Source organism: Ambystoma mexicanum, chromosome 2p (genome assembly GCF_040938575.1).
Source record: "Ambystoma mexicanum isolate Mex_15411 chromosome 2p, UKY_AmexF1_1, whole genome shotgun sequence".
Lineage (NCBI taxonomy): Eukaryota > Metazoa > Chordata > Amphibia > Caudata > Ambystomatidae > Ambystoma > Ambystoma mexicanum.
This window is the reverse complement of record NC_090923.1, coordinates 1,484,220,209-1,484,239,525: the sequence shown is the minus strand read 5'-3', so window position 1 is coordinate 1,484,239,525 and position 19,317 is coordinate 1,484,220,209. Positions and strand designations below refer to the sequence as shown.

General features: G+C 43.4%; 1 protein-coding gene across 6 annotated transcripts in view; it reads left to right on the top strand.

Annotated features, from left to right (window-relative positions):
• RHBDL1 (rhomboid like 1) overlaps positions 1-19,317 on the top strand; it is a 1,038,041-nt gene that overhangs the window by 853,613 nt on the left and 165,111 nt on the right. For all 6 annotated transcript variants that reach the window (XM_069646126.1, XM_069646124.1, XM_069646123.1 and 3 more), the window contains 2 exons: positions 7,805-7,917; positions 8,878-8,978. In XM_069646126.1, coding sequence (XP_069502227.1) covers positions 7,805-7,917; positions 8,878-8,978 — 214 coding nt within the window. The remainder of the gene's footprint in view (positions 1-7,804; positions 7,918-8,877; positions 8,979-19,317) is intronic.

Sequence of the window (19,317 nt, the reverse complement as noted above, 5' to 3'; positions counted from 1 at the left end):
TACCTGGAGTGAAACTTGGCTTATGAAAAGAACTTTTATGAAAATGAACTTTATTTGGAAACATCCTGAATTATTCCAGGGGAAGGGGATCCAACCCTGGTCACAAGGATTCTTGGTAATAATTTTTGTGTTTGAACTTAAATGTTATTTTGTGGTTTTTTGTGTGTATTAGTGTGAGGGGCAGATATTTTTGGACATTAGGTCAATTTCCTTTAGACTAAGTTTGTTATGTAGGGAAACTTTGTTAGACTAGAGATAGATCAGTGTTTGTCTCACCCCTTATTATTTAACAAAATGGCACTTGTGACATACAGATATGTAAGTGTCCGTCTGACATGTCTGACTCCTCACAAGTCCCAGTGCCTCCTCCTCTCTTCGTGGCTCTGTTTTGTCCCAATCTCTTCGACTCTGGTTTTCAAGTTCCCTTCTCAACCTATCTTCAATTCTGGTTGTTGATGGCCCTTCTTGCCCTCTTTCATTGGTCCTACCTGTTCAGAACATTGACCTTCTCTCATCTAACACTGTTATTCTTTTGACTAACCTTTTGGTCAGTGGCACATCCCGTTGACATTCTCTCCAATCAGCTTTATTCAGAAGCCTCCCCTTTTGGGGCATAGCAATCTCCTTTTCTTCTAGTTGTAACATCTCTGCTAGATAGAGGCGTAATTTCTTCTCTGCCCCCCATTCTCAATAATTCCATAGCCCCTCACTGAAGACATTGGTCCTTGCCTTCGTCTACCACAGCCACTGAAGTAGTTGCTAGGAGCTCCTACTCTGGATTGGAGTCTCTTTCGGCGGGTGCCAAAGCACAGCACCCATGAAGTATTGCTGCAGAAGAACCCTTTGCGCATATCATAATTGACCTCCTTTCCATCTCCCTGTGGGTCCCCTTTTTCTCATCATATATGTTCAACACCTCTAAAATATTACATTGCTTTTATAATTTAGAATCCTTACACTGCATAACTAAAAAGGTATGCATATTTTCTAACATCCTTTAATCAAATGTCCCTTCCTCTGGCCGTGATTTAAACATCATCCCCTTAGTTGCTTGTACCCATTCCCTGTGGTACTTTAGAATTGTTATGTTGTGCCCTGGAAGCACCTGACATAAATAATCGAGCAGAGTCTCCATACTTAAATTAATCCATATACAACAATCTATTTCTACCAAAACTGAACAGCTGAACCTGCAGCACAAAACTCTAATCAAAACCCTGGCACAAAAGACAGCATGTTATTATACCACCATGGCCAAAAACCCTCTTTATCTCTTCATCTATTTACAGTGCTCTCGACTACAGCGCTGTCTTTTTCTGACTACAGAATGATTCCCATCACTACTTCAGACTAACCAGGAAAATAAAATAATAGATCTCTTCATCTCATGTACAGTGCTCTCAACTACATCATTGTCTTTTCTGACTACAGAAATATTCCCATCACTACTTTTGACTAACCAAGAAAAGAAAATATTAAACAAAGCTGGCTCCGGCACCGCCTAGGAAGCAGACAGGCCTTGAACCAATATGACACTTGAAAACCGCTCCTCTTAATGTGCAAAAATAACTGGTCACCTTAGAAAAGTGACACAGCCAATGTGTCTGGAAAGGAAACTCCCACCGTCTTGGAGGCCTGGGGATCAAGTCAGCCGGTCACCAGATATCAGGGCTGACCTCGGGTCTATGTACTCTAAAATAGCCCCATCTCAAGAAATGAATGCATGTTGTCATTAAAACAAGTTTATTTTGGGAGAGAGGCTTGACAACTCCTTCGAGAGTGAACTAACCTGAGTCTCTCGCTGAACCACAGAACAGATACAGCATATATACATTTCCCAGAACACTTAACACACTCCCACAACTCCCTCATGTTACCTTACAAGTCATTACCCAAAATAGAAATTGGTCGGTCCTGTACAAGGAAATCTAATGCCCACAATATCATTGGCTGCCTTCCATTGTGACACCATCTCCTTAGACATTCAATTTTCATGACATTGCAAATACAAGCCCAGCGGTCTTCTTTGGTTTCTTCCTGCAAGACACTGAAACCTAACATGGCATACAATAGATTTTAAGTACAGCTTTGACTTGGTCCCAGACCTGCAATGCTAAATCTGACATGCATGGTTTATGCATGGACAATTTATGAGGCTATAGAGAGCTAACAAAAAGGCTCCTTTAAATGGACACTGACTTGTTTTTCCAAGCACTGTGACACTCTGGATATTTATTTTTGGTGTCCTCTCGTCTTTTCATTGTTCTCAACCATCAGTTCAATCCATTTGGCCTCTGTTCCCATTCTAATTTTGTTCCTGCATATCTATTTAACCTTCTCATAGGCCCGCAGACATCTCCAATCCCATTCACCCTGTTACAGCTTTAGCACTAACCCTAGATTGACAGTGCCAAGTGGCAGATGCTTCTTCGGCCACTCGCTTCAACAGATTCCAAGCTGAAAACCCTGTGCCATTCTATTTCAGCTCCAAATAGACATTCCCATGTGGTTACAGCTGTCACTCTGGCAACTTCTCCTTTGGCCAGGCAGTTTTCCCGAACAAGAATGTGTGCATGTTTATTTTTTTGTATGTGTGTTAAAAACTACTGCATCCCCTCATAATGGATCTTTCATTCAAGAGCCTTTTTCTACTTTATATGAAGCTTCTGTGCTTTTAAATCTCATTGTGCTACATTACACAATGTGCTCCCATATTCTATTCACACAATTTATGTTGATACATGTCTGCAAATCTAAAATGTATAACAATTGACACAAAATAACACTAAAAGTAACCTTCATAAACCTCAATTAACTTATCCTAATTACATGCAAAACTTCGATATTGTAACAATATTGCATCCATTTTAATATTAATATGGTTCATGCAATATGAATTTCTATTGGGATGAAATCGATCTACCCCTACAAAGGCGTAACCACACTGGAAGCCACCACGCTGGTTTCACTGGAATATTTCGTAGAGAATTTCACTTCCCTGTCACTGGGTCCTGGCTCTACTGCCCACCAACACGCCCTTGTTCTCTTCTTGACGTCCCTGCACATGGTCGTACCCAAGGGGAGCGCTCCTATTGCCCCTCTTCACTACACACTGCTCTACTACTTTGCTTGCACCTCCTGAATGCTCTACCTTGTGCTCACTCCTTTGCCCCTTCCAGACTCACTCCTCTCAAGCTCAGGTCACAATAGCTTTTTCTGTACTTGACATTCCTGCTCCTCAAACCACCTTCTCCTGACTCCGCCATCTTCCATTTCAGCCTCTCCATCACACCTCTCTAACACTTCTCTCCTTTTGATGCTACTTTCACCTCTTACGCAAGTCTGTTTGATCCATTTCCCCCCTTTTGTCCACATGTTGTTCCTCCTCTCAACTCTTGTCATCCTCCTTCTCTCTCTCCTACTCATGTTTCTCTTTTCCTCCTCTTTCTTACTGATGTCCCTCTGCTCCACTCTTGTTACTCACCTCTCTTCAAATTATGCAGATCAGATAATACAATGGTAAAGATGTTCTGTGTAACATGTTTTGCTGATACGTCTGGTCTGAACTCAGCAGCACATCAGTGCAGGAGCAAAGAAAGGGGCAAACACCCATCCATCAGTTCTGTTTCTTTGGGAGTAATCACCTAAGTTTATGCAGTAAAACAGAATATAAGCTGCTTATATGGATGGCTAATGGGAACTGCTAACAAACTTCCCACTAAGACTTGCTAATGGCAGCTTCCATGGTGTCCTGATGAATGGTACAGAATGTACACTTTTTGCCCATTGGCCTGGAAAACAGTAGAGCTTCTGAACTATTTAGCCTTTATCCAGGTAACGTGTACCTAATTGCACTATTCACCAGTACAATACATACTGCTGAATGGCTCCCTTCTCTTATGTCTACTTTCATTACATCCTGGTAAATAGGGGAGAACGTGCTGTCAGAAAGGCAAGTGGATTCCACAAAAGGCACAAACCCAGAGCTAGAGTCATGCAAGGTTTTTTTTGGGGATACGTACACAGTGGGGAAACGAAAAATTAAATGGGTCCCAATTGAAACGGTGGCGTATTGTGTAGAAAACATGCCTCTAAGAATTCTTTGAAAGATATTTTCAGGTTCTTCCCAGATCACTAACCGACTAAGTATACCCACACTTCTTTCCCAGACTTCCTGGTATCTTGACTTCTTGTTCTTGCTTTTCTTTGGTGGTTAGACCATCCCCTTGGTCTCTGTTACAGATTGGGTGTCACAAATTGGGATAGACTAGATGTCACAACTGGGACAGATTCTGAGAGATACCTACAGTCATAACCAAACCAGAGGGAACCAGGATAGTTTCAGTGGGCTGTTTCTAGGAGTCTTGCCATCACCTCATCCCAGGGTCCTGGCTCTTCTGCCCACCAACCCACACAAACTCTCCTCCTTGAAGCCTTTCAACATGATCATCCCAAGGGGTTCTTCTGCAAAACCTCAATCCTTAATTAGGAGCCTAATCGCAGCTCCCCTGAACTCCTCAGTCTAATGGGACTGTTGTGTTAATTTTCCTTTCTGTAACATGATTGGTTTGCTAGATTCATTTCATAACTTCCCTACCAAATGTTCAGCCAGGCCTCTCTCATCGTGCCACCACTAAGCGAGACAATAAAATGCCTTTGCTCTTTCTCCTTATAGTGCACATAGGCCTGCAACAGAAGGCTTCTCCTGCATCATCATAAACACATACAAATTAGTGCTTTATTTGGTCTGAGTACATGTTTCTGACTTTTGCAGTAGCTATATCTATGTGCTTATAGCACCTCCCTGCTCCCCAGTTACAGGAAAGGTAGCTTCTTATTAAAGTTTCATTTTTGCGTTGGAGTTTGAAGTTCTCTGAACGATTAACAGTGCGCACCAAGGATTCTACCTTACCAAGTTCAGTGGACTGTGGCGTCATGTTCCCTTCCACTGCCTGCTGATGTGAGCATGGTGAGAAGGGCCAGGTGATCCTGCCCACGCTGGCCCTGGTCTATCATCATTTAATTGGTGGTGGCATTTGGCCCTCTTAGCCACCATAACCATTACTATAAAGGACCAGCAGAGGGCATCATCAAAGTCCACTTTGTAGCCTTCTTCCTTGTAAATAGTAGAAAAACGTCACTAATTACCGGGTAAAATGATAATGATCACTAACTCCCCTCCAAGAATCTCATGGCTACTTCAAAGGCACCCTGCCAACAGAGGGAGAATGGTCATTGTTTACCCTTTTCTCTTGTACATAGTAGAGATTCTCAACAATGTAGCATTCGTCCTGTTAAATAGTAGAATCTATACTATTTAGCCTAACCCCTGGTAAATCCTATTACAACTACACTATTTAACAGAACAATGGATACTGCTAACTATCTCTCCTCTAAGACGCTCTCATGGCTGACTGCATGTCATCTAGTGAATGTGCACTATTTATCGTTTGTCCAGGAGAATAGTAAGTAGATGTTCTGCACTGTTTGCTCTTTAGCCTGGTAAATTGTATAGCCTGTACGATTTGACCTTTGCCATTCTGCAGTTTGTAACCTTTAGACTCGGGAAGATAGCTCAGCAGCAACGTGCTCGCCTTGGAAGCAAAATGACACGGAGCAACACAGGTTCGATCCCCGGGTCCACGCTTAGAAACCTCTGGGTATTAAGTGTGTCATAAATGACATATCATATCCAAGTGAATAGTAGAGAAGCTGCACTATTTCACCTTCATTGTCTTAAATTACAGTAAACATGCACTATTCACCAGAACAGTGGAAAGAGCTGACTAGCTTCCTTCTATGACTCTCCCATGGCTGCTCCTATTAAATAATAGCACTACTTACTGAGGTCGCTTGGATCTTGAGCTGAATCTACTGATCCAAGCAACCTGATGGCTGCATCCACCGGCCAACCAGCTTTCCCCTTACCTTCCCTTCTTATTTTCAACCCCCAGTCCAATTTACCTGATTACTGCGGTGTGCTTTTGCTCCGTTGTCCCTGCTGGCTGCCATGCAAATGGAAGAGGGGCTCCATATGGAGCAACGCTTTCCTAATCTATGGCGGGCATCTTTAGTAAGTATTTTGTTTCAATCTATGGGATGCTGCAAGGCATCCCGTTCATTGAAACAAAACCTTTGCTCTTAGCATCCGGGGGTTTCCGGGGGTACTAATAGCCATAATCACCCATTCCATGGGATGGAACGGGTAACAACGGTACCGGTACCCTCATTAAAACAAGGGTTCCAGCCCGTGGAACCGGTGGTTATGGCTGTAGTAGAGAATGAATACAATTTACTTTTGTCCTGGTAAATAGTAGACATTCTATACTATTTACCCTTCCTTGTGATAAGTAACAGACAATCTGCCCTATTTACCACAGCCCTGTGGGGCTGTGGTAAATAGTCATGATTTTGCCCTATTTACCCTTCATTATGGTGAATATACATACTACCATCAGCGAGTGAAAAACTAGAGTATTCTCTAATGATTTGGAGTAACCCTTGTTTTCAGTGTCCCATTTCTCTGAATTTTAACAATTTCTGAATGGGGGTGACTGAGATACTTAAGTGTTTGCTACCACTACCATGGGCTTCTAGTGTATGGTGAGGGTATCAAACCCAGCAGGGATTATTCTGAAGACCGGGATGAGCCCAAACATTTAAGCTGAGGAATGGACTGGGGAGTCTGGCAGAGCCACCAAGTACCTTCCCTAGGGGGTACCTCATTGAGTGGGTGGTTCTCTCTAACCCCCATTTCTCCACTGATACATGCCCTAGACTAAGTCATGGAATCTGGTCACTTCAGGCACTTAAAAATATGTTCTGAATTGTTTACTGAAGGGAAATTTCAAATCAATAATTTTACCAGCGAATTGTATTTTTTCACAGTATTTTTTTTGTTTCATTTTAGGGCTTGTGTTTTGTACTATTTTCTAAAATAATGTATGTAAATCAATAGGAGCAGCAGTCTTCCCAACAAATGGCCCATGGCATCTTTCCCTACGGTAAACGATTTACAGCTGTTAGCATCTATATATGTTTGAAAAGCAAATCTGAGTTTGTAGTCTTACTGCATGTAATAGGTATATATTAATGTCATTGAGTCTCGGTGCACCCTGAGAATGGGTGGACATGTATATGTAAAACACAATTAAATCAGTACGTTGCTAAAGTTGCCAACACATATCACTGCCCGAGTCTTGTTGTGTTCTTGCTATGATCTATTTACGAGCAACTCGATATCTCATTGTTAGTAAGACTTTCTTTTGAAAGTCTGCAGTTTGGTTGTGCAGTTTAGTCGATTCGACTAAATACATATGCATACGTGTGTAGGGGAGTATGGAGGTTGGGGCGGTATGTCGGGGTGAAGGGACAGGTGGCATGGGTGGACCCCCTACTCCCCTAAAAATAACTGCATGGCCAAACTGCAGACCTTCAAAAGAAAGTCTTTGAAAACACGCAGGTTTTCTAACGTGAGATCATGCGTTCTCATGAAAGTGTATCATTAATATAAATTACTCTTTGAGGTTATTAACTTCAGATTTTGTTTGTATGACAAAGACACTGCAAACAGGTCGAGTTGGGTATACTTCAAATATTCAAAACAACATTTTATTTGTATCGTAATGGTGTTATTGGGATCCCTGCTCCTGACACTGATTGGTAATGTATTCCAGTGGTGTGGGCTCTGTTGTGTAAGGTAATTCCGCTTTCCAGGCCAACCACAGGCAGCAACGTCATGCCAACGCCTGATGAAACTGGTAGAAGTGACATTAATGAGTTACTTGTGTCCATCTCTCTGCAGATTGGAACAACTAGGCTTTAATACACTGCTCCAGCTTATGATCGGAGTTCCCCTCGAGATGGTTCATGGTATCTTGCGCATCAGCTTCCTCTATCTTGCAGGGGTGTTAGCAGGTAAGGCTTGTTCATTTATTAGGCTATTAAGAGATTACTCTTTTGTAACTCTCCCTTAACCACTCCATCCTCATCTCAATGTTCTTTGTGCTCCTTCTTCAAGGTTGAATATTGGTCAAGGCCTTGCGTGGCGCAACAGCTCACAAACCTTAGCCTATGTCAATTCAAAGTTTTAAATATCTTGTCTAAATGCCCAGCAATTGCATTCAATACTTGTTTGCCCCTTCCTCCAAAGTCATCCCTGCTTTGTGCTGTGTTTTTATGTCCATTCTGACTTGTACTGCTGTGAGCATGAGACCCTCTTACGCCACTGCCTATTCTGTGATGATCATGCACTGCCAATGCGCCACTGACCCAGTTTCACTGGCTGATCATCCATTGCATCCCCATTCACTCCTAACTTTGTGCCCCACACAGGCACGACTGTCCTAACATTAGTGCATGTGGTTGAGCACTAGCATCCATTGACAACTCTGCTCCAATGGTTTCTGCCAATGAACCAAGAACTCCCTCACTTCCCCTGGACACCAATGGCACAGCCTCATTGTCTCTGACTGGCCTCGGTCTTCCCTTTGACATTGCTCTTTGTTGTGTGATGGACCAAAACTCTCTGGCACCAATGTGCCAGTGTTACTGTGCATGTGCCAGTGTTTCTGTGATTGTCAACGCCACGTTTCCGTTTTTACAGTTATTGAAGGCTGATACCCCCTGTCACAATGTCTCGCGGTAGGGGGGGCTGATCTTTCTCTTCAAGTATGTTTTACTGATACTGTGGTCCAAGGCTGAGCTCCAGCCAAGCATCAGTGTGTTTCACTGAACAAGGACTCCCCTGACAATGCTGTCGCATGCAGCCCAATGTTGACATTTATTGCATGTCTATGTGCCCCTTAACTCACAAGTCCATTCTGTCGGGCGTGAACCTACTGTATAATCTTTGCCTCTCTTCCTTTCCCTTCCCAGGATCCCTGACAGTCTCTATCACTGACATGCACGCTCCTCTGGTTGGTGGCTCCGGAGGGGTCTACGCTCTATGCTCTGCACACCTAGCAAATGTTGTTATGGTAATACTCTGCCTGGGGTTTTCACAAATGCAGCAGAGCTAAAACATATGCAAGGGCATTGCCAGTGTGTGCTCGTGCATAATTAATTAGTGTGACAAAAATGTGTGCACCTGAGACATGGTCCCATCTCCATCCTTTCATTATGCTTTTGTCAGTGTGTGATCTTCCACATGTGTGTCCATCTGTTTGAAGAGTGGGTGTTTTGTGTAAGTGAGCTGATCGATGGGTGAGCAAACGGACAAGGGAGTAAGTGGATAAGTTGTGTGCAGCTGCATAGAATGGTGGGCGTGTGTGTGTAAGGGTTAAAGATGGACAGAATGTGTGTGTCGTATTAATAGGTAGGTTAGTAGATTATTTAGCTCATGAATAGATGGCGAGTTTACCTGTGTATTCGGGTAGATTGGTGGTGTACATCATGCACAGAAGCTGTACAAGCCTCTTTGTTTCAAACTGAACAGTTACAGCAAGGGATTCGTGTACTCTTTTTGTATAGGCATGGTAACGTTAAAGTTTACGGGTGATGGTGACACTGTACCAACTTGGTTCAAGACACTGCATTTAAAAAAGAAAATGAGCATTGACAAAGCCAATAGTTTTGGGTCCTTTATATTAGCACCATAGACCACACTTTACTTATAAGGGATCAACAATTTGCTATGGGCTAGAGAAACAGTTTCTATATTTTTAATGACACAGTATACAGTGAGACCCAAAGTAGAACTTTATTGTTGGTTCAAATGCTGGCTTTTTTAATTTCGCAGATTATGCTACAAGCTATTGACACCCTCCATATTGACCAATGCATCTTTATCATCCGGGAGGATAGCTCAGGGGCACCGCATTTGTCTTGGAAGCAAGACAACGTATAGCAACACAGGTTCAAATCCCAGGCTTCCGCTTAGAAACTGGTCCACGGTATTAAGCGTGTGATAAAAGAACAATTCTAATTATATTTCCAACTGCTTCATGCCCAGACACGTTTGCCCAATAACCGCTAAACATACAGACGCAACCAGATATTATAAACAATTTTTTATTAACATTTAAAACAGCAATTTTTATTTGCATTGAAATACTAGAACCATCCCAGACATATTTATAGCTCGATCATTTTATATCAAAACTATATCCATCTATACTCACTCTCTAGCCTGTGTCATTATAATATCATGACATCATCTATACTATCTATAAAATGTCTATATGCTTCTTATCACCTTGGGCAGAACCCCTCTCAGGTGTCATCCCCGCCCATTCTGCAAAACCCTAAGTTCACAGTCCCTGCCCTCAGAGCTCACTTCACCCTTGATAGCCCTCCAAGCAGCACAACAACCTGCTGCTCCAATGTTTACATAATTTTTATATAAAATGTATATTCACTTTATATCAAATTGATATAAAAATGATACCCACTTTATATCAAATATATGTTGTATATCAAAGAGATATCAAAACATGTTGATATTTTTGTATACAATGTATATAAACTTTATATCAATACTTTATCAAAAGGAAGGCGGGCTAAGGCCGGAAGCAAGTGGCATGTCCGCCTATCGAATTTAACATGATGAGGAAAGGGGCCCCATTAACTACTAACATTACACATTGCATGTATTGTGAGGTCATCTTGGAGTAAGATACAGGCAACAGATTCAAAGTTCAGAACAAACTATTTTATTAAATGTCATGATGGAAAAACAGCTATCTTGCCCTATTCTATAGTGGGATTTCCCTACTTAAGCAAAACTAAGGAAAGTCAAAGTCAATAAATTCAACTAAGGAATCTGTCTGTGTCCAAAACCTATGCTTACCCTCACAACTAATCTTATACAATGTGTAGGGATGTCAGCAACCAACAGAATTGTGTCCACATAGAGTTCAAAGCTTGATTCAGCTTGTAATGTTCTTTCAGCTCACCCTTGCTCAAGCCTAAAACACTTCTCACAACAAGTCTTAAGATTGCCTTGAGTTCCAAAAGAATATAAGTTTGGGCAATACTTGCGGTTCCCTTCCCCAAGTTTCAAAGCACAGTTCAAAACACAAGATATACTGAGGCTCGACCCTCAAGACAAATAAACAATTCCAACTCCAGTAATGTGTTCATTTGAGCGAGTTTCCCAATTTCTGTAATGTTCTGTGCCAAACTGGGACCCTCTGTATATTGCTGGTCTTTGTATCACAAAAGTAGAAATAACATAGTTGAAAGTTGTTTACAATGCAAAGGTTCTTTCACTTTGGAAATTGTCATCTGGTGTGGTTCAATATATTGAAAAAATGTCCCTTCTCCTGGCTTTTTCATAAGGAAAGCTTTTCTTGTAATGCAGTATTCAAAATATTGCAGTTTTATAATTGAAAGGTTCTCTGCAATTCGGCATCTGCGTAGCTTGTATAGATTTTGAGGTAAGTAACTTGGTCACTATCATGCGATTTGGTTTTCACTGAGGCATTCAAAATGGATAAAGGTTTTAGGACTTGAATATTCTCGTTCATTTCAATATGTATTGTAACTCTGATGTGCCTTCAAATTGTTCTCATCTTTCAGAGGCTTTTGATAATACAATTTTCTTTGCATGCGACCACTCTGTAACAAAGTATTCATTCGGCTTTCATGAGTTAACAAGTTTTAATGTTCATTGGTTTGTAAGAATTCTATGTGGAGACCTTCGACAACGTATCTTTCAATTCACGCGACCACTCGATAACAGTGTCCATACGCACGGCATCAAACACTCGCATACCAGGTTTCCGTATATCTAGAAAGCCTCACCGACGCAGCGCAGATCGTCCGGCCTTCTTGTCTTCACTTCAGGGCTCCTCCTGTTCTCAGGCAATCCCTGGGCCGACTTCTGGCCCCAGGAAGACAAGCACCTTCAAAAGTTGAAACAGGGTCAGCCTTCCAGCATTTTCCCCCTTTCACGCTTCTGTCGGTTCCACAGAGCCTCTACTCGTGGGCCGCTCCTCAATGAACCAAAAGCGTGTCACTCACGAACAGCACCTCGCTGTACTTCTTGGCCTCTCTGCTGCTGCAAAATCACTGCCACTGCTTCTGTCACCATTCCTCCTCTCCTCACACTCATTAGGTGGGGCTTTTTATACACCTGCAGTCCTGTAACAGGTTGCCTGTGTGGATTCACAATTAGCCCAGCCTGGCCATCATTAAAGGGACGTGCCTGATCTCTATTGCTCTCAGCATGCCTCTTCTTCGTCCCAGTACCTAACTGGTGAAAGAAACTAATCTTCACTGCTCTTAGTACTTTTAGTGGTCATATGTGAATAGTCTAGGGGAGTGTGTTTGTAATACCCCATAAAGACGGCAGATGGCTTGGTTTGGTCTTTATTAGGGAAAGGGGACACCATGTCTCTCCCAAGGGGTTCCTAGTCCTCACAGACCCTCCACCCAGGTGATCCTCCCTCGCTTCTCCATCCACAGGGTCGGGATCGAAGAGTGATGGCCTTTCCCTGGCCACCTGCACAGAGGATCCATGAGGAACAGGAGTGAGAATACCCTCAGGTTTCTCACAGTATGCATTTATTCTATCCTCTGCAATAAATACACTTCCTTTTTTAGTTGTACAACTTAGGTGCTAATAGCCTTACAGATCTTGTGAGGGATCATTATTGCTTGAGATAATGCACCCATCATCGTGCTTGGGGCAGGTCATTATCTCACAATAAGGGCTAGGCGAATAGCTCAGGAACAACGCATTTGTCTTGGAAGAAAGACAACACAGAGCAACTCAGGTTCAAATCCTGTTCCCCTGTGGTATTTAGTGCATAATAAGAGATTATTATTAATGATCTCTCCCTTGAACTGTAAGTTTTATTTATTGCTTCACGTTAGCATACCCAGCACATTATGGAGCTCTGTGCCTCAGTCCCTGCTGTTTTTCTTTAAACAGAGGGCAAAGAGTATGCTGGTTGCAGCAACAGCTATAGAGTGAACACTTAGAAACCTTCTATGTGTTGCTACATAAGACGCAGGCCGGAAAAGGGGAAAGGGGACCTACATTGCTGCTGACCAGATCAAACTCTCCTCCACCCTCGCCGAACACCTCAAGAATAGTAGCAAAAAGGTGGTAGGTGAAAACAGCAGGAGCAGCACCCCAGAGCCACCCAACGCTCTCGTGACCATACCAGTCATGGATCTGCCTCCAGGTGAACCTTTGTCTGCAATGACAGTACCCCCTCTGGTGCCCTCGAGCTACGTAGACAGTCAGGGTAAGGTCAATGAAAATGGGAAACCAAAAGGCAAACCTGAGTGAAGTAGCCAATTCCCAAGTTCGATCTTCTGAGACATACCCTTTCAGTAGGTAAAGCAGTGAACCTTTAACATACGAAAATCGAATATTGTGTACACTTCATACTCATTATAATGTATGACCCATAGTGGAGGAGGTTTGTGCAACAAACAAATTCCAGGAGTTAATGCATGTATCAGAGAGATGGAAAAAACCAAGTGTACCTTCCACCGCGAGGGCAGTCAAAGGTAAAATGCCAGAGGGTTAATGACTCACTTCACCACATTTGGCCAGACAAATTGCTGAGCACTAGTCCCCGGAGATCTGTCATCCAGGAGGCCAGGACACGGCCATCGCTTTTGGATCCAGTTCCTGGGGGTGGACCAGAGTGGGAAGATTACCTGGGTGATGGGTCTTCGAGGAGTGGGAGTGGGACACCGGATGGTAAAACGCTGTATCCCTTTCTCTATAACACCTCTACCCCATCCTACCAAGTATGATATTTAAGAACTCTATCCCCCCCACTTTTATAACATGAACACGTACACATGGACAGCCTGCTATGAGGGAAAATAGACTAACACCTGAGTCGTATACCTGACGTGTCACGATACAATGGTCAGGCGAGGTCAAGCAATTACTGACCATCACACACACCTGACTTCCATTAAGCTTCCCCACACAGATAAAAGGTGGAGCACAAGAGCACACTCAGAGCGAGGCAAAGCACTCGAGGAAACAGCAGTTCCAAGATGGGCAGTTTAACGAGAGAAGAAAGATGGCAAAACAGAAGGGGAGAGCAAGGAGGGAAGTTCCAATGACTTTTTTGACAAGGAACCATTACTTTCATGAGCCTTCAAGATTAGAGGGCGTAATACCAGGAAGCCAGGCTGAGGAGTCCTGCATTGTGTGTCGGAGATCCCCGGGGCCCTCCCGCATCAATAATCATGACGGGGAGAATCACCAGCCACCGTGGTACCGTCCTTGGCTCCAACAACAAAGCAGCGTCAGTGAAATCAACACAGCCAGTGATTTGGGGAGACCGATAAAAGACCAGTCCGTGTTGAAGCCGAGGTTGCAAGAGGCAACATTGTATGGCGAGCGTTGGAACAAACATTATTAAAATGCGTGTGATAAAAGATGCAAGTGGAGTTGAACTGCTGATGAGCGATTGAACTTTCAAAGGAAGATACAATACCTTTGACCATGTGGGTGCTCAATCGAAGGTCTCTGTAAGGTATTCAGCTTGGAAGTGGCAAAAGTGAAAATGAGAAAGAAGTTATATCGAGAAGAGAGCGAGTAATTGTGAATAGAAGTGGTCCTGCGACGGGTTGGACAAAACCCCACACACAGTCGAAAGTCTTCGAGTTTTGGAATAAAGAAAGTTTGGCAAAGTAGATAAAGTTGGTCTGAGCCCGACAGAGGGAGCTCAATTGAAAGCTTTGTGTTAAAGTGGGCCTGAGCCCGGAGGAGGGAGACCCGGGGTGAAGTGAAAATCACCCAAGAAGGTTTTGTGTTAAAGTGGGTCTGAGCCCGGCAGAGGGGGACCTGGCATGAACAGAAAATCACCCGAGAATTTGTACATGTGAAATCCTAAGAAGAACGGAACTTTGATTTTTGTCGTGTTGCATCAGGACCTCTGAAATAAGAGACTTTGAATGGCAAAAAGACTTTGGCACAGAAGGCCATGATGTTGAAGTTTTGAACTGCCTCCTCATGCTAGAGAAGCCGGAGACTGTTCTAAGCTCAAGTGCGCCGCCTTGTCCCGTGCTGAAAACGTGGGTAAGGGAAGCCAATATCCTGACCTATCATTTCTTGAACACTTTTCTTTTGCATAACATTGTTTCCCACACTATTTGTATTTAGAAGTAAGGATTGGCAATAGGTTTATTAGTATAGGACCTTTTATTTTGACAGACTCGACTAGTACTGCGTTATTATTATTTGATGGTCATAGCTTGCTCCCATCTTTAGATTTAGGATTAGATAGGCGTTTTCCAAATCCAATTGAAGTTCCATAAACACTCTTGAACTGTAATCACTTGAACTGTGATCACTTGTGTCTGTTTTACTGTTTGATACCCTGCCTTCCTAATAGTGCAAGTGATAGGAAGACAGCTTGTGGATAACCACACTTGGTCTCCAACAGCATACAAAGGCACGTCAAAGTAATATTTGTATGCCTGTTTCTTACTGGCCTCTTATGAGGTTTTTAAGTGATCATATACCCACTGCTGTGCTTGCTGCATAGTGTGCAGAGTATCATGTGCCTAAGGAACGGGAATCAAATTGGGTAAGGAGCCCAACATCATGCAGTGATGCTGTTCCTTAGTGGCAAAAAATGAAGAAGGCCTCTGTTAGACACATGATTCCTGTTATTGGAAGCATTGATCAGATCGAAACTAAGGTATGAATTTTGCAGCAAGTCATCAATAGAGATTCTGTATGGTTTTTGATAGAACCTGATGACAAGGTCTTACTCTCTACAGCATATACAGCTTTGGGAGTCCCATTAGGGATGGTACAAATCAACCTGTGCTTGGACAATTGAATATCCAGAGAATGATCTGTGGCTCCTGAATCTAACTATACAGCCATGTCAATGGTTCACCACCTTTCCGTTCGAGGCATAAATGTGATGTTATATGTGGGGCAGAAGCTTCTACGATATTGGATAGAAGATATTAGGAGTCTGCATTTGAAAGGCCCTGAATTTTGACTCTTAGGTCCAGGCTTTGGTGTTTTACCAACAGAATACTGATGGATGGAAGGTCTTGGATAAGCTCTCACATTGTTCTGGCAACCCTCCAGATCATTGTTTTTTTCAGCCTGCTATGCCGTTAGAGTAGGAAAAGACCATATGCAAATGAGGCTTGGTGCTACCCCAAAATGAGCAGTTCATCCCAAAGTGCTTTGTCACATTCCGACTGCACGAGACCTCCAGCAACCATAGAAATGTTTCAGCCTAATTGGGGCTAGTCAGTGAGGTGTAGCTTTAGTCTCTAGGCATGGAAAGTTCAGATTTCACCCTCCAGTTCATTGTTTTCGAGCCTTGTATTTCCTTAAAAAAGGGTAAAGACTGTATGCATATCTTCTGGCCATGATGTGGCTGACACATACTGGATAGGTTTTTTGGAACCTTGTCCAATAATTCCAGGTCAGAAGCCTGCCTCTTATATCATCTGTCAAAAACCTTGGCAAAGGCTGCTGTAGGTGCCTCAAAATCATAGAGTAGCGGGTCATTTTTTTCAACAATGGATTGGCACATCTTGCCCCCAAGATAAAATACCAAAAATGCTGCTTTTAACACAGTGTCTGGGACGACAGTAGAGTGACATAAGAAGTTTAGTTTGCATTGATTAACAAAGGTTATTATAATTATTATTATTACATTATTTCTTTAGTGCAGACCTAGATCTAGGAACAACTGAGCACTTTCCAAGTCATAGGTGGAAGGACATGTGGGGAAAGCAGAGACACAAGGGGGCTGGGAGCTAACCACGAGTGTGGGTAGGACATTTGCCAGCAAGGAATATACAAGAAAAACAGGGGAGGAAACCGGGTGGAGCAGATCATTCAGTCTCAGGTTAGGTGCAGAGTAGAGGGTGTGTGTATATAGATGTTAGGGAGGAGCCATTCGATGATGAGCAGGGACTTGAGATCCTTCTTGAAATGTAGATGTGAGGGGGGCAAGTCTGATCTTAACAGGGAGGAGGTTCCAGAGCCTGGAAGCATAGACAAAGAAAGCCTATCTTGTGGTTCTTTCCTTCCTGCACTGGCTGAGTTCCAGTCGGCCCCTGTCCTTACTTCTGGTGGTTTGTAGGCCTCCAGGGATACTGTGTTTCTCATTGAGGTATTTTAGGAACTTCAGAGCAACATCCTTGTAGATGATGCAGCAGCATTTGAAGATGAAATGTGCATTCAGCAGGGGCCAGCGCAGTTCGATGAGGGTCAGGATGCTGTGTGCCGGAGTCCTTTGATGGGTCATGCTGCAGCACATAGAACACATTTTGTGGGTGCCAGGGTAGTTGCCGGAAGGCCTTCCAAAAGGGCTACCATCCAGGTTGGATAGAACAAAGGTTCAGACAGCAGATTTGAAGTTGTTTTCTGCGATAAAGGGCTTCATTTCCGCAGGAGAGAAAGTTGGTACTAAGCCACTGGTGGTCTTCCTTGCTATGTGCTGCTTGAAGGAGAGCTGTCTATCAATGCGGAAAACGAAGGACTTGGTGAGTTGGACAGCTGGGGATTGAAGCCTTCTAGATTCATAGCAGGAAGCCAGTTCTGGATGTCAGGGTGTTTGGTGTTGTTGATCAGCAGTAGGAATTTAGTATTGAATGGGTTGAGCTTCAGGTAAGCACTGGGCATCCAAGACTGGATCAATGTGACAGACCTTGAGCTTGTGGATGTCTTTGATGAAGGATATCTTTAGAATGAGTTGCATATAATCTGCATAGAGGTGGATGTGGATGTTGTGTGGAGCCAGAAGGGTTCTGAGTGGTTCCATGGAAAGGTTGAAGATTGCAGGCAGAGGATGAATCTCTGCGGCACTCCACAGGTGATGGTATGACTTGGAGCTCTGCATGAATATATTTAGATGAATTGGCAGCGGTTATCAAGCTAGGATTTGACCCAGCTGAGGCCACTCTCACTGATGCCCATGCAGCTATGTAGAATGTCGGTGAGTGTTTTGTGGTTTAATGTGTTGAATACTGTTGAGAGGACAAGGAGAACCAAGAGGCAAGGATGACCCTCATCGAGGATCATAAGGGAATTGTCAATCACCTTGATGTTAGCTGTTTTCATGTCGCATCTGGTCCTGCAGCCAGATTGGTAGGGCTGAAGGAGGTTGTTGGCTTCAATGCATTTGAGTGGTTGCATCTGGAGGGGTTGGCTAGGAACGGAAGATGGGTGATGGGGCGGTAGTTGCTGAGCTCATCTGGTTCCAATGTTGGTTTCTTGAGCTGGAATATTTATTCATTCTTGAGGGTTGAGGGGAAGGTGCCTTGAGTGAGGGAGCTTTTGACCGAGATAGGAAGGATGTTGTCCATGTACAATGTGGCCTTGAGGGATCCTAGGGTGGCATTAATGCCTCCCATAGTGACTGTCTTGAAAGTTGTCTAGTTAGTAGTGGTTTTATGAAATGGAATGTGTAGTGTGCTGCCAGTTGTGGCTTTGGTGTTTCTTTGCTGGCTGGATCATGCAGATCATATTGATGAAGAAAGTGTGGATGGTGGTGGATATTTCTATTGAGTGCAGTACGGGTGGGTCAGGCAGTGGGTTGATGCAAAGCTTGATGGCTTTGAATAGGGGTCTTCTTTCATTGCAGTCAAACAATAAAACAGATCCCCCTTAAAAGCCATCAAGCATTGCATCAACCCTCTGCCTGACCCAGCCATACCTCAATCCATTGAAAAATCCACTGCCATCAACATTACAGGTTCTGTAAGCCTTAAGGTTACCAAGGAAATGTTCTGGGGAAGCAAGCAGGAAAGGCACCTGCGGGTTAGCAGTGATTGCAGGAGTGGTCTGATGAGTAACTGTTGCTGCTGGGAGAGAAGCTGGGGCAGCTATCCTGAATTCCTTGGCTTCATCGAGCAAAGAGTGCGTGCTAGTCTGGATGTGGTCTAACCAAGCATTTGTGGCTGAATTAGCTCAAGTCATTTTTAAACAAAGAGCTGGAATCACTTGTGCCAGGGAGGTTACAGGATCTCCACCCCGCTCCACGTGGAAACACAGGTGGCAGAGGCTCCTTAAACTGTCCGAATCTCTTGGATGAACGGCAAAGTGGATACCTCTCACTAGCAGTGACTGAACTCTGCACATCTGAGGGTGGGTGAAAAAAAGTAGATAGGGGAAAAATAGGGGGAAAAATAGGGTTGTCTCTGCTGCAAGCTGTGTGTTAGAAAAGCAAAAAGTACACAAGTAACAGCAGCAAGAATGTGTACTGTGAAACAGGCATTGTATCAAGAGACGACACAGACAAGTGAAACACAGCTTGAAAACCTTGATTCTCAATGGTCAGGATGGTATAACGCCTAACTTACCCTAACTCTAAGATGGGAATATTCCCTAACGGAAAGACAACTAAGGGAGGTCTGAGT